The 15588-nt window shown below is 37.1% G+C and overlaps 1 protein-coding gene across 1 annotated transcript; it reads right to left on the bottom strand.

Moving 5' to 3' along the window:
* Nucleotides 1–1890: 1890 nt before the first annotated feature.
* On the bottom strand, nt 1891–10416 carry LOC104888852 (probable hydroxyacylglutathione hydrolase 2, chloroplastic). Its single transcript, XM_010673955.3, has 8 exons — nt 10250–10416; nt 9203–9388; nt 6057–6260; nt 4420–4543; nt 3625–3725; nt 3266–3340; nt 3088–3186; nt 1891–2386 (listed from the first exon to the last, which is right to left on the bottom strand). Exons 1-8 carry the CDS (start codon nt 10295–10297, stop codon nt 2240–2242), a joined length of 984 nt encoding a protein of 327 aa, XP_010672257.1. The 5' UTR covers nt 10298–10416; the 3' UTR covers nt 1891–2239.
* Nucleotides 10417–15588: the final 5172 nt, after the last annotated feature.

Below are 15588 nucleotides of genomic sequence, written 5' to 3'. Positions count from 1 at the left end.
GCCACTAAGGAAAAAGATGAAGGAACAACATCAGGAAGAAGGAGAATGTTCTACTAAGGTGAAAGGAGTTAATAATGAGATCCTAAACAACATCAGGAAAGTGTGGATAAGGACCAAGTCATCTGTGAAGAGAAAGATGTTGAAATGGAGTGCGTAAACGAGAGTGTGAGTGACTCCGAAATCAAAATTCCAAATCAGGCGAAGCTTAAACATACTGAAGAAGGCCATGCTCCTCATTACAATTGTCTAAAAACATTACTCAATTGCTGAGGGACGGGAAATCAGTGCAATTGTATAATCCAAAATCAGGGTCATATATGGTAGTCCAAGTTCCTCAATTATCAAAGGGAGACGCTAAAGGGAAAACCACAATGCAAGGCGGTCAGTTGCAACAACATTTTTCTGATCCTGCGAATGAGCACTGTCGCCCTAACAGAGGGGATGAAGTCATTAATCCCACCTTAACCCACCATAAAAGTGAAGATCTATTGATGAAAAGTATGGAGCCCAAGTCCAACAACGATATTGAAAAGGAGATAGCAGCTAGTGGGATCCACATATCCCAGTCGAGCTCATTTGTTTCATCTAGACTTCCAATTAATGGATGTATTGCATTAGATTCCAAGGAAACTAAAGGTCGGGAAAAGCGTAGCAAAGCCCAACCACGAATAGGGAACTCCAAGAGAACCCTAAAGAATTGTCGCAAGAAAAATTCCTATTTCCTTCCTAAGTTTGATTCTATTGGCAGATTACGTGCTGGAATAAAGAGGAAAGTTGGTTTCAGTACAGATCCCTCCCAAAGCTCGAGGAAAAAGCCTGCTTCAAGTTCTTGAGTTACTAGCAATAAGTCAGATATCAGTAATGTGTCAAGTCCTAGTTTGCAATCACATGTTTGTAGTGAGTCAGATGTCAGTAGTGTATCATGTTCTAGTATGCAGTCGTTTGGTCTTGTAAGTCTATGTTCATCGAGTCCCAAAATAAATGAAGCCTAAAGCCTATCCCTAGAAGGTAGGTAAACGAGGTCACTTGTAATTTAATGTTTATATTAATGTATGTTCTTGTTGCCAAAAAAAAAAGAAAAAGAAAAAAAGAGGGAAAAACTTGGTCTATTCACCACTAATAGACTTTAGGGAGTGTGATCCAGTTAAGAAATGATAAATATCTATGAATGGTCTATCGAAGATGTACTGTCTAGTATGCAGAAAATGCAGTGGATTTTCTAGTTAAAAGAAAAGTATAACTGATATTACTTGGTACCCTTTCCAGTTTTTTTAATTGCTTTGTTTTCTTTTTTTTTCAGTATTTTTTTTTAATTTTTACACTTTCACTTTTTCCTTGTATGTAACTTATCACATCAACTTTTTACACTTTTCTAGTTCATATACTGCAATAGTTGCCACCCATTTCAATAATCCATCCAAAATCTTTCCAATTACCTTTTACAATATTTTAAGCTTCTTTTATAATTACCAGAATCAAACATTCTTTTCTTACTACACTTTTTCATTGGTTTTTGCATAATTTTCCTGGTTCTCTCCAAAAATAAAGTGTAACAATCAACAAAAAAAGATGGGAGTACTAAATTGATTTCTTGTTACCCAAATGATATTAATGCCTGGACGTCTTATGTTAGATGTAATAGTTTCCATCACGTTCTCTCTTCCACAGTGGAAAAAGTTAAAATTGGCTGGTTTGTTGTGAATAATATGCGAATTGAGCTTATCTAATTTAATTTCAAATAATCTCTGTTAGGTAGTTCCCATTTTCTAAGTTGAGCCTAAGTGATCGTTCACATTTGACTAATCAGATATTTGAAGTAAAAGTTGGACTTGTGTTCACACTGAAGTATGTACCATTTTAGCAATGTCCCAATATTTTTCCACAGCAATATGACTAATCAGATCTCATCTGCATGTACTGATCTTCTGCTTTCAATTCATCCAAAAAAGAACAAGTTAACAGGTTACACAACTCAAGCCAACCTAATCAACCTTGACAGCTGTATGAGATCAACAATATAAGAGCAAAATCTTGGAAATGACGACCACGTCCTTTCCAAGAAAATCCCAAAATAAGTGTCTTATAGACAACGGCATGGACATTGCAATACCATGGGACTTGCCATCCCTGTATAACCGTAAAAGAGTTAGAAATACACTATAGTAACAAACTCTTGTAAGACTGGAACTGCCAGCTGCACAGAACTCAGCATACTGCTTATATGCAAACATATGATGTGCTAAAAATTATCCTTGGCTTGGCGGATGACACGTAAAGCTTCAGCGTCATCTGCTGTGGCTGGAATGTTTAATGAATGCCTGATCTCAGTGCTTGAAAACCGAAGGAAAGGATTGCAGGACTTCTCTAATTTCAGCATTGTTGGTATCTGCACACAGCATGATCATCATGTTGTGAATAGTGTATATAGAGATTAATTAGCGATTGCAGACATTACAGGACTCATATTGCAAAGTTAGACGGCTTGGCAAGTGATCTGTATGATGTATCGCCCATTTTACTCAAACTCTTCTCTTTACCTTACCCATACCAGGTTGATCAAACACGGGTATGGACACTTGACAGCAGACCAAAAAATATGGAGATAAATTATGAGAACAGCTAAATAGCTAACTGTTAGCTGTCTAAATTTTGATTCATGAGTCTATGGGGCCTTCCTGTAAATCCAGTGGATGTGATACCCACTATTTTCTCTATATTACGTTTAAATATCTAACAGTTAGACATTAAGACTCCTGAATATTTTTAGACAATAGCCAAGTCTATGGGGAATGAGTCTATGGGGCCTTTCTGTAAATGCACTAGATGTGATACCGACTATTTTCTCTATATTACATTTAAATATCTAACAGTTAGACACTAAGACTCCTGAATATTTTAGACAATAGCCAAGTCTGGCAAGTCTTGGTCAAGTACCCGTGTACAAATGGTGAAATGGGTATGCGATCTAGAGTTACACAGCCTATCTCTTCGGCTTTTAAAAAACTTTGCCCCACGTGAAGTGCTGGAGAGGCGGAGACCATGAATTTAATAGAAATTTGAAATGCTTTTGAACAGATAAGAAATTACCGTTGGCGAGCCTTTATTGCGCAACTGTACCACACGCGACGAATAAGATTGAAGGGCTTCGTTGTTTGGCTCTATAGACAATGCGAACTTTGAGTTACTCTGTAGAATGATGAAACTTGATCATTAGCCCACCACATGTACACAAAACAAAAAAAATAACAGAAGAAATGGAACTTACCAGAGTATACTCATGCCCACAATATATACTCGTGTCATCCGGCAACGACATGATCTTCCTCAGAGAAGTTAACATCTGCCATGGAGACAAGAATCATTATAAAGAGATGACATAATTAAAAGGACAAGCATTTCAACCAAGATCTAGATGAGTTAACCCTCATAACGCAACTCTCAAGCAAGAATCACTTATCAGTTATCACCCCTAAAGAAACCAGGACTGCTGAGCTTAATTATAAACTTGCTGGAAAAGATATGACACAATTAAGTGTCTTTCTGAAGAACAAATATACTCCAAGTTCCAACCCCCTATTTTGCAAATATAGATAGCAAGGACTTTCCAAGAATAGGGAAAAAAACCTCTTCAGGTGATCCTTCGAAAAGCTTCCCGCAAGATAAACTGAACAAGGTGTCCCCGGTGAATATAGCTCTAGATTCAGGAAAATAAAAGCTAACATGTCCTGCCAGGGTAAAAAAATGCATGATTTATATTAGGATTATACCGAGGACAACAGTCAACAGTCAACAGTCAACAGCTAACAGGAAACACAAGAATATGAGAATATAATTCTGCATCCAAATTTTCTCCTTTTGTACGAGACAGTAGACTAATGGAGAAACCAAATCATTCAAGATTAGTACAACTAATGCATCATGAAGCCTTATCTTGTTCAACCATACAATCCAACCTAGGACAAACAAAACTAGGACATTGTGCTGTGAACTGAATGTTCCTACATTCCTTCCATCTCTTTACTCAAATGGTACTACATCATTTAGATTTCCTTTTATTCATTTTCAAGCATATGATGAATGTGATGACTGTGATTGCACTTCATAGTCGCCTATCAGGCCATCACTTCAATGCACCATCAAAATTACACTTTCTTCAAGAGCCCAAAATCACCGTGAAACCAGTGAAGGTAAATGATTGATGAAAGCTCCCAGAAAAACTAACTCACACCTCCACTGCTACGACAATCATAATCCATCATAATGTTAAAACAGCAACAAAATTATGACAAAAAAGACTTGCATACATTTACCATAACATGAACGTATTAAGCACATGAAATAAATTCTAAGTATAATTTATAAAGCACCCGCACAAAATGAGAAAATTTAGCAACTGGACAAATGTAGGTAAGAACGTGCCTCTTGTATGGCCAGGTGTTTCGATTACATGAACTTCATGCCCAGCAAACATCCATCTATCACCATCATTTAAAGCAATATCAATCCCAGGAATTCTCTCTCTGTCTTTCCCTGAACCAATCACCTAGAAGTAAAACAGATGATCGATGCATCATACATCATATATAGACTAAAATAAAGGAGCTAAATGCTTCCTGCACAGACAACATTTAATACTACAAGTTTGTTGAAAATTGAGTGCTTCAAATTTTAGATTGACAGAGATTTACAGTGCACAATTGGTTCAAGAGCAATTAAATGCTTGCGAAATTTTCAAAATTATGGGAAGTGCATGCATGCGCTTATGCATGAGGAAATGTATGCTTATTTTGTTCGAAACTGTGGTAGTTGTTAAAAATTCAACAACATAAGCTTTTCTTGGCTGGAAGTAACTACAGAAATGTATGCTTATGTATGAAGATGATAGAATGAAAGCCAATTCTACAGTGGTAAGAACTCGCAAATAATATTATAGCATATTGTTAAAAGTACACTTCATAAACTAGAAGTTACAATCAGCAAATAAAGGAAGTTCATAACAGGTCATCTTTTTCCTCGAAAATAGACCTTTCTCTTAAACATTTCCATATGTTTGGATAATTAATTGCATTTGAAAAGTTAATTACAAATATAGGATAATCTATGAACTAGAATGACTTGATGGTCCTGAATTTATGTTGAGCAAAATCAACAAAAATAAGAGCTTCATAGTAGTTAGCACTTACGCGATAATCACTAGAAATCTTCCTAGTAGGAATGTCACGACAAATAACATATCCATCGTTACTACAAGCTATAGACACTGTTGTCATCATATCAACATAAATATTAAATTCTAGGTCCCAGTCTCCCAGCAATGTAAGCAACATTGCAGGAAACGTAGCTTTGATGCAGAATACCTCACCCTACTTCGATTATAGAATCTAAAGGATGGCATATTTTACACTTTGAATTCCACAAATAGAGCTACGGCATACATTTACCAGCTCACTTCACCAGGATCAAGTTCAATGTAATATAAAGTACTTAAATTCTTCCCAAATAAAAAGCCTTTCTTATTATATAGTTAGATATATGTCATTATGATCAGAAAATAATATGAACGAATTCCTTTACCTACACGTTAAGTAACAGGCTACATAAACATACAGAAACTCTTTTTCCTTCAATGTAGCTCATACATGAAAAGAAGTTCAGTTTCATTACACCTTCAACGTAACTCCGTCCAAGTTTCATTGCACCTAGGCCACTGAATGCCTAAGCATAAGGGCGCAGCAAGGATCCTGCCCAATGTAAATGCATTTGCAACAGAAGTCCGGGATGAAGTGGCAAAAGTAAAACAGTGCAACAAGATGATGAAGCTAAAGGAGAGATATTTGCCAAGAAGAACACTCGCTAAGACTGATTTGAGGCAACCCTCATCTGAATCTGTTCTAAAAGCGAAAGAATCTTTCGCACCACACTGCAACATGTTGATGTTGTTGAGAGGCTAAAGATTTGCTTTTAGCTAATACAATCATTCGCTACAATGTTCAATTACAGGAAAACTGAGTACTAGCTTATGCATCATAAATGAAAACAGGTATCATATTTCATACCTTTGCACCATACCTTTCTTTCAACTCAATATTTCCACCAGTGTGATCATAGTGATGATGAGTATTTAGTATATAATTTAGGTTTCTGTTCTTCTTTCTCAGTGCATCAATAACAGGGACAGCTTCAGAGGGATCAACAACGCCAACTGTCCCAGTATTCTCATCATGTATGAGATAAGCATAGTTGTCCCTAAGACATGGAACCTGAGGAAGTCATTATAGATACCAATGTAAGCCATGACTTACAGTATAATCGAGTCATTTCAGATAAGTAAAACCTCATAAAAGGGGAGACTAAAGATCACTTAGCTGCCACAAGGAGCTAGATTCAACAAAGTATCCCCTTCCATGAACAAGGCAGAATTATCTAGAAGATAGTAACATAACCAATACCATCCAAAAACAAAGATACGGGAATGACAGGATAACAAAACAATTGAGAGCAGCAAAAAACACTCTATCCGCACCTACAATGTGTATTTAAAATTCTCCTTCCAGAAATGAGCTGTTTCCAATAGTAGCAATCTAATCCATAAGGCACTGTGCATCTTCCCAAACAAAAATGATACTAAGGGCTTAAACATGAGGCTTGTAACAGGCACTGTGTTCACTGCTTGGTATACTAAAAAAAGCCCTCATAACTAAGTTAAGTCCTCAGCATTTCTTGACTTCAGCAGTTCAAATACAAAGAATAGCTAACCATGTAAAAAGTTGAGCTGCTTATTTATCCATAAAAACTATCGCAGACCTATTTATTCGTACAGATTACGAGCTTATTGAGTCTGCAATATTTAAAACAATTGTTCTTCAAAGGGAAACTGGATGTTAGACAAGACGGATGAAAGATATGAACCAGCTAAAAGAAAGTACAGGTAAAAGAAAAGAAAAGGGCATCAGCAAAAACACATTAGAAGCATACATCCCTTGCAAGTTGTAACGAACAATAACGATTAACTCAGATATGACATCTTCAAGCCAATCAAATAGAAAGCTAGTCTAAGTGTCATTATCACATATAAGGACTTTTCAGCATAGCAGTGAAGGGCGATCCATCAATCTATCTCGGCCCATGGTCCTTAGGCTCCAAAAGGAACATCCAAAAGCATTTATCCACACATGAGATGTTTTCGGACAAAGACTGACTGACTGACCATAATATCAAACTATCAAAACCCAACAACACTTCTCCTTGGTTTGCATACCAATATGCAGCTCAGAAAGATGATTTTTGCTTACTCACCATCTCCTGATCAAACAATATCTCTCATGACCTCCTGCAATTTCCCTCCCACTCACCAATATCCTAAAATGCCGTGAGTAATATGAAAGAGTGCAAAACAATGAACTCAATGTGATCACAGGAGAATATAAGCCCTGGGAAGCCATCTTACCTAAATGAGACTCTCTCAACCAGGGGTTCCCAAAAGACTTGACTCTCGGGATTAGAACCTAGGCAGGCCTCTAAATAGATAGAGAAAGATCATGTAGTATGTCAAAGGAAAATATCAAGCAAAGAAAGCAGGTCAAATCATCACAGGTAATAACACTAGACTTGCATAACCTTTTAATCTCGAATATGACATTTATAGCTGAGCTAGGACATATTAGAACTTCTCCACGCACAACAACAAAAAAAAAGTATCATTAACTTCCTCACTAACACGCATTTATATATTGTCATACTCAAGATGATAAATAAACAATTTAGAGGCAAGAAACTCGAAACATCAACAAGGTTAGATATAAAAGGAGCTATCAGATTCCTTATATATGACCTCCGCCCAAAGCCATAATTTAAGATGCCATTGACCGACACTTGAATAAGACATCATATAGAGGCAACCTGAAGTCCAACTCTTAACTTCAAATTGATAAATCATTCAAACACCAGGACTTTTAACATCTAAAAACCCATACACCCTGCTTGATTGTTTGGGAAGAAGAGGGTAGGTGAATACCCCTTCCCTACACACTCATATTCTACATTGAAGATATCCCCTTTCTTTCCCCAATTCTGTCATCACTAATCACAATCCACTTCATTGCCAAAAAGTACATCCTCTAAGAATTGCCAAAATACTACAAATCCTTCGGAGCTACTCTATAAGTTTATTTGAGACAAACTCGGGAAAGAACTTAAGATGTAAGAAGCAGGACCAGTGCGTCAGAAATATCTAATCTTGATGGATCGTCCTTGTTGGAGACAAAGGTCAATGATTCGTATTGTTCATACGACCCCAATCTCAAAGAATGCTAAATAAGCAGTTAGCAAACTATCAAAAACCTTCTGGCTGACAAGAAATTGCAAGGAAGTTCAAAGAAATACATCAGGTACAGAGGATTTACAACTATCTGTGCAAAAGAAAACACTCCTAGTCTCTTCATCCTTGATCTGGTGGATTGTCTATCATATTTGTCCGTTGGTTTTTCAAAGCATCACCTATGGCATTGAATTAACACTTTATGTGCTTCCTTCTACAGTTCTACCTCTTAATTCTACCTTGTCACTCTTGTTTCCCTGTAACCACAAAGCATCTTATAAAACTCCTAATGCTAAATTTCAGTGCTAATAGATCAAACCAACTTACTAAAGAAGAGGTATTGTTTGGTTGGCACGGTACTTTCAACTAATGCAACTTTTCACATTATAATAATTATCAATTTAGGTTTTAATAAAAACACCAACAATTTCAGCCGACAGCTTGTAACATAAGATACCAACAGTCTCAAAAGTCTATTTCCCGCAAATTTTGCTACTTATACACTAGCTTCTTCTAATTAAATCTAGACTATCTAGTATTCTGGTATTGCCTAACATTCAATGGGTTCAATATTTCCTTTTCTTTGTCACTCATGCAGTCCGCAACTTCGCCCTCTCATTCACAAGTTGCATTCTTCTTTCTCATTCTGTTAGTTGTTATACTTCACTCATAGGAATTGCTCTTTTACTTCTTCCAAAATGTTTTTTTAAGGGAAACCAATCAATTGAAAAAAACACAAAAACCACTTTTCAACAAAACTTTTGATGCAAATAAGCACAGAAAGATATGTAATCACCTTATAGAGCCCAGAGGACCACTAACTATCAAAATACAAGACCTCATTTCAGTTATCACATTAAAACCATCATTACAAGATTAGCTCACCAATTCAATTTGTAGTGCAGTAGATATACAAGAAACATTGCACATAAGTCGTGTGACTCCAAGAGACTGACCAGCTCCCTGCAAGGTTTTAAACGGAATAGACAAGCAACGCATTAATCCATATAAAAGACCTTTCCTGAAGCAAAGTTCTCTTGCTCCTGCCCATAAGCTGACCCCGCCTCTCACCTAGAAATTCAAGAAAAAATATATAAACAAATTAGTTACCATCAACAATATAGTATACCTTTCACTTTTCAGTACCTACTTAGATTGCCACAAGGTTATAGCCAATGCAAATACGATACTGTAATAATTCTGCAAATGAAGCCACTTTTTATAAGATCCACTATTTAGATTGCCACCTACATAAACACATAAGTTGATCGACCGGCATTTACATATTCTATGACAACTATACTACTAACGTATATAACATTTACGATCCCAAAGAATTCTCAAAATCACAGGACACTTCCTTCAGTCAACTAAAAAATTTCAATCTTTGACAATCAATTTCGATCACGTACGCCATCATCAACAATCTCTTCTAGATCCCAATCCGAAACCAGCATTGTTCAATTTCCATACATTCATATGATAGTTTAAGAACGCTACTACTAAAGCAACTCAAAAATAAACTTCATTAGTTTTCACACCATATAAATTAACAAAATTCAGAATTTCATCATCCACATAATTTGATTAATTTCATACAAACAAACCAAATTTAATCAAATTGCAAGTTCTTAACATTCTCAAGTCCGAATTCAATCAATAATGTCATGAATTTCACACAAACCAGAAAAAAAAAGGAATCAATAAAGTGGTAAGCATGCAAATATAAAGTCCTACATAATTTTGAGTAATACCTAGTATTTACGATAAAATTCATAGTAATTAGTCAAAATTGTGATATTTTTCAACAGATCCTATGACTTGGAATAATCAAAAGACCGGTTCAATGTCAACAGAACCTAAAAATTATGAATAAATTATACTGTATTGAAATCGAGGAAAAGGAAAAATTAAGGAGAGAGAAAAACGAACCCTAGAACAAGGAAGAGAAGCCATAACATGTGGAACCTTGGAAATCATTTGTTTCACACACTCTTCTCTTCTAACCCCTACCAAAGAAGAGAGAGGTAGGAGAGAGAAACGCGGGATTAGGAAGATGGGAAGAAAATTTATGGGTATTCACTTTTGGCACGTCCACTTTTTTCTTCCTTCCACTTGTCTTGTTTTTTTTTTACATCCTCTTATTTTTTCTACCTAGCTTCCAAACTCTTGAGAATATTTCTGCGTTTCATAATATTTGCAACACTTTTTATTTTGAGATGTTTTAAAATATTTACAACACTTTTTTTCTTTCCTGATTTAGTAAGTTTAGGAGAATAAAAAGACAACATTACTCTTACTTAAAAAATAAAAAACTGATTTGTAACACCCTAATTAAATCCCTAAATACACTACCCAATTTAATGATTCCCACCATAATTCATTTAACTCAATCACTTTTCATATTCGAACCCTCCCCCCTCAAATTAAAAACACCCCCAACATTTAATCAACCTAACCCCCCACATTTCTCGATATATCAACTCTCTTTCCTCTCTCTCTCCTCTTCTCTCCTCCCTGTTCTTGAACTCTGACATAGAAATCCTAGAATTTTCGAGCCAAACCCAAATCTCCTTGTCTCATCTTCATCCTTAAACACCGAATTGAAATTATGGCTGAAAAATTAATCCCCAGTTTGAGTCCGTTGATTGATGCGTTGTTTGAGACTGATGACGATGGAGAAACGCTGTTAATCAAGAAAATATGTGACTCCTTCGAGCGTAGATCTCCTTGGCCCCGTCGCTTTTATGAATCTAGGGGTGCAAAACATCATATAGGTCCTAGCGCAAAGAAGGCGCTTGAATCTGCGTTGGATGAGTAGTTAGAGGAGATGGAGGTGTTTCAATTGGGGGAGGCGAGGCCCAAATTACCAAACGAATTGGCTGCGGAAAACGTTAAAGAGGATAGTGATTGTCAGGTCTTGGAGGATTTTTATTTACTTTCACGTACATAGCATGTGTATAAAACTAGTATTCTAAATACGTTTTCTAAGGATTCCCTAATTTTCATCTAAATCCATTATTGAAAAGAAGTTCCTACTTTGGTAAATGTTAGATTATTTTTTTTCACACTATTTTGTACCACTTGTTGCACCACACAATTTTAAACTCACTTGCAAGTTGCAACCACGTTATATACATGTTTAAATAAACAAAAAGGATCTACTTTCACACTCACGTTATCATGCTTGCCTTGGTATCCGTATTTGCTATTGTAAATGGGAAGATCTTTAACAAACAGAGAAAGTATATGATAGTTATATATATTTTTTAATCACTGCAATGACAAGCTCGCGAGCAGCTCGAGCTCGGCTCGAGACTTAAACGAGCCGAGCAGAGCTAGGCAAAGCTCGGCTCGTAAAGCTCGTGCACATCTCGATAATTATTTTATACTAAAAAAATATTTTATATTAAAAAACTATTTATATATTAAAAAATTATTTATATATATTAAAAATTATATTAAGTATTTCTTTCGGCATGGACAATGGGGAGCAATGTTGCAAGATGAAAGCAAGTGAGAAAGAAATTTGGCTTTCTAGAGTCCCACATCGATGAAATAGGATGAGGGTGTGAGTTAGAGGCTTTATAAAAGAAAGCTTTCACTCCCTAACTCTCTACCATTGGCTTGCTACTACTTGCTTGGCTATGCAATAACAAGTGTTAGTTATTGGGCCTTCGAACTACTAAATGTTCGGGCCTAATGAACTATGACCTTAGACTTGCTTAGGGTTGAACCTTGAAGTTATATTCGAACTCGGGCTCGAGCCTAGCTATGTTCGGTTTCGGTTTGGCTTGTTAACACCCCTAGCCGAGCCTAAACGAGCTCACGAGCCGAGCCTAAATGAGCTCACGAGCCAAGCTCGAGCCGCAAATTCTAATCACGAGTTCGAGCTGAGCTTGGCTCCCCCAAGCTCGGCGAGCTCACGAGCCGAGCCGAGCCCATGAAAAGTTAAACGAGCTCGAGTCGAGCCCAATGCTATTCGGGCTCGGCTCGCTCGATAAGCACCCCTAGGTCATACGATGTAAGGGAGCATGAGGAGATGGATGAGGGGGAGGATGACCCGGGTACACATGAGCCAAAATCTGATGTTCTTTACGATATTATGTTGAGGGTGCATTTATGCGGGAATTCAGACAGATGCAGACCCTATACCCGATGATCGTTGGAATGTCTGTAAGGGTAAGGGGTGGCCGGTTTGTACATCTAGGGCTGTTCAAAGTGCGGTATGGACCGCACTAAGCCGCAACCCAAACCGTTTTTTCGCGGTTTGGATTGGTTTCTAATTTCAAAGTTGTGGTTTGGGTTATATTTCAAGCAAACCGCGGTTTGCGATTTGGGTTAGATTTAAATTTTGTAAACCAAAACTGCACCGTAAACCGCAATTTTATACGATTTTTTTTAAAAAAAAATTATCTCTTTTGATTTTTTTTTTTAAAATACACTTTACAAGGTGGCATACAAGTATACAACTGAAAAAAGAAGTTTGAGGTAAAGAACTTGGACACTTTTGATAAATTTGTTATTCATGTTTAATTATGAAGTAAACTTCATATTTATTAACAATTTTTTTTTACTCTTAAATTACAAAATTAATCTCGCGGAGGAAAAAAAAAATGTTTAAAACGCAAACCAAACCGCACCAAACCGTTCTGCACGGTTCGATTTGAGTTGGTTTAGGCAAAAGTGTGGTGCAATTTGGGGTGGAAAAATGTCAAACCGTATACTTGTGGTTTGAGTTGGGTTATAACCGCACCAACCCAAATCGCAAATACCCCTATGTATGCGACGAGGGGAGTTCATCGACTATTGAGAGTCAAAATGGGAAGGGGAAGAATGTTGATGACCTTAGTTCATAAATTAACACAATCAGTTCATAAGTACAATTAGCAAGAGGTAAAAATAAGTCGTTTTGGAGTTTTTGAGGTTGATGAATCCCAATGTCTAGTCCTTGCTGAATAATGTCTTGCCCAAGGACGAATAGCTGGAGAAGCACATTGAAACCACTATGGAGGAACCATAGGGATTGGATGTCCTCGTCGAAGTTGAAGCCGAACGAAATGTTTGTAAGTCACTAGATGAGCTATGGCTAACTCCCTTTGTGACAGGGCATTCTTACCCCCAACATGAAGTGGAAAAATTATAGCCGATATATCAATACGACCATTAAGAGCGAAAAAAAAAGATTGTGCACTTGTAGTGGTTCACAATGGGGTACAAGTCTGCAATGTCCTCTAGGTAATATCTCTCCCCCCCCCCCCTCAACCTGCACCTTCCCATCGAATACGCCTAATTGCCTCTTTGAGGTCATGACCATATACCGAAATAAATTGAGCACCATTTTGATGCAACTCACTCTCTACTGATCGGCGTACAATGTCCCAATTTTCTTGATCAGAACAAATAACATCTGTTACGCATCAAAAATCACAATTACCATCGACAATTACATCATTCCAACAATCTATGTCTTCTTAGATGACTAATGGAAGTTTATGAAAGTGTGTAAAACTTTTCATATCGAATCTCCACTCTACAAAGTTATTATAAATCAATTTAATTAAATGTGTATAATTATACGTAACAAACAATTAATTAAAGTATATAAATAAATATATTATTACCAGGAGATGATGACATGTTGGCCGACCCAAATGATTTGCCACGACCCTTAGACGATCCAGAAGACTTGCATATAACGTGCTTCTACCCACTTTTTTCCGGTCGCATACCCTTGTTCAACTTTCAACGACCTTTACTCGTCATGTTTACTTCATTCTCCTCAAAGGAACATCGTTCGGGATGGAGCTCTGAATGAATTAGCCGAGAAACATACCTCATGACCGCGGGATCCCTAGCCTGTACCTCAATGACTAATGACTAGAAGAACTGACGGTCCTAATCGCATCCCGATAGTATCTCAGCCGTATATGTCCCGGTAGTCTCCACCAAAATTGATCAACCTCCTGATAGTATAGGAGAAGCTCTACTTTCAAGGAGAAAATGTATGGCAAGCATATGAAATACCATGCGTAGTCTCAACAACACATACGCATCTACTCCAGTCCCAATCCAACTCAGCTATTCCTGCAAGCTCTCTTGCTCCGAATTAGCTCTCCAAACAATACTGAGAACAAATGCCATTCAAGGCGGTATATGGTGGCGGATCAAACTTAGTCCCATGAGTTCGACGTGAAGCTTCCAAGGACGTTTTTATCTTTGTCAAGTGACCCTCAACAAAAGCATCAACTTGCATAAAGAATGTGTCAATTATCTTAGTTGGAGTAGCAATCTACGCTTTCAAGGCCGAATGAGAACTCTCGACTCTGTTGTTGGTTGTGTTACTAAAGTGTCGTACTTGGTTGGTCCAACAATGCACAAACTTCTCTTTGTGCACGAGCCAAGTCGAGTTTATGTATGTAGGAAAATCAATGGATATGTTTTTCCCAACTACACCCCACTCCTCCATCATGCTGGCTACATTTATATCATATTCGGCTTCGGTTTTGTATTTCATCACAATAGCTCAACTTCCTTGCCCGAACCGAACTCCCATCTTCCTACTCCAACCACACATCTTTGTGACCCATGCCTCCACATCACGATTGATATGTCACGTGCAAAGTAGATGAGCAGAGTTGAAAAAAACCCCAAGAGATATTTTACCAAAGCCAGATCTCGATCAGTCACAATGGCATTCGGAGTCACACTCATGCCAATGAGGTCTTGCCATGATCAAAATCCAAAAGTTGATACTTCTTTTTGTGACTACTGATCCTCAAGAAAAATCCAAGGCCAACTGCAATGTTCCTACACCATTCGGCAGCAGCATCACGACTTTGAAATTCTGGGCTATTGTCGAAATATGGGTTATAACTAATCCCATCACCAATAAGCTCCTGAACAAACAAATCATCGTTAATTACAAGAAAATTACCAATTAACAATATTTAGACATTAGTTTAACCAAATTAATCTTATTTCAATTTTTACTATTTAATATCTAATTAAAGTAAATTTTACATATATATAAAATAAATTTTTAAAAGTTTAATATCAAACTAATCAATAACATTATAATTTTTAATATATAAAAAAAATAAAAATTACGTATCACAAATATTCCATGGGTCTAATGTGTGGCCTGCACATTTGTCCCATGGACACAACGTCTGGCCTGGACTTTGTGTCCATGGGGCAAACATTTGGCTTAGAAGTTGGCCCCATGGACACAACGTTTGGCCTGGATGTTGTGTCCATGCGGTCAACGT

The sequence above is a fragment of the Beta vulgaris genome, chromosome 3 (genome assembly GCF_026745355.1).
Source record: "Beta vulgaris subsp. vulgaris cultivar EL10 chromosome 3, EL10.2, whole genome shotgun sequence".
NCBI classification, from domain to species: Eukaryota; Viridiplantae; Streptophyta; class Magnoliopsida; order Caryophyllales; family Amaranthaceae; genus Beta; species Beta vulgaris.
The sequence above is the reverse complement of the archived record's forward strand: the minus strand, read 5'-3'. Positions and strand labels throughout refer to the sequence as shown.

Excerpts from the sequence above, each read along its gene's own strand:
- LOC104888852 (XM_010673955.3), bottom strand. The coding sequence starts at position 10,297 with ATGATTTCCAAGGTTCCACATGTTATGGCTTCTCTTCCTTGTTCTAGG. Across the intron at positions 3,187-3,265 it reads GTGGGCATGAGTATACTCTG|AGTAACTCAAAGTTCGCATT; the intron begins GTAAGTTCCATT and ends ATCATTCTACAG. Across the intron at positions 2,387-3,087 it reads GCAATAAAGGCTCGCCAACG|ATACCAACAATGCTGAAATT; the intron begins GTAATTTCTTAT and ends TGCTGTGTGCAG.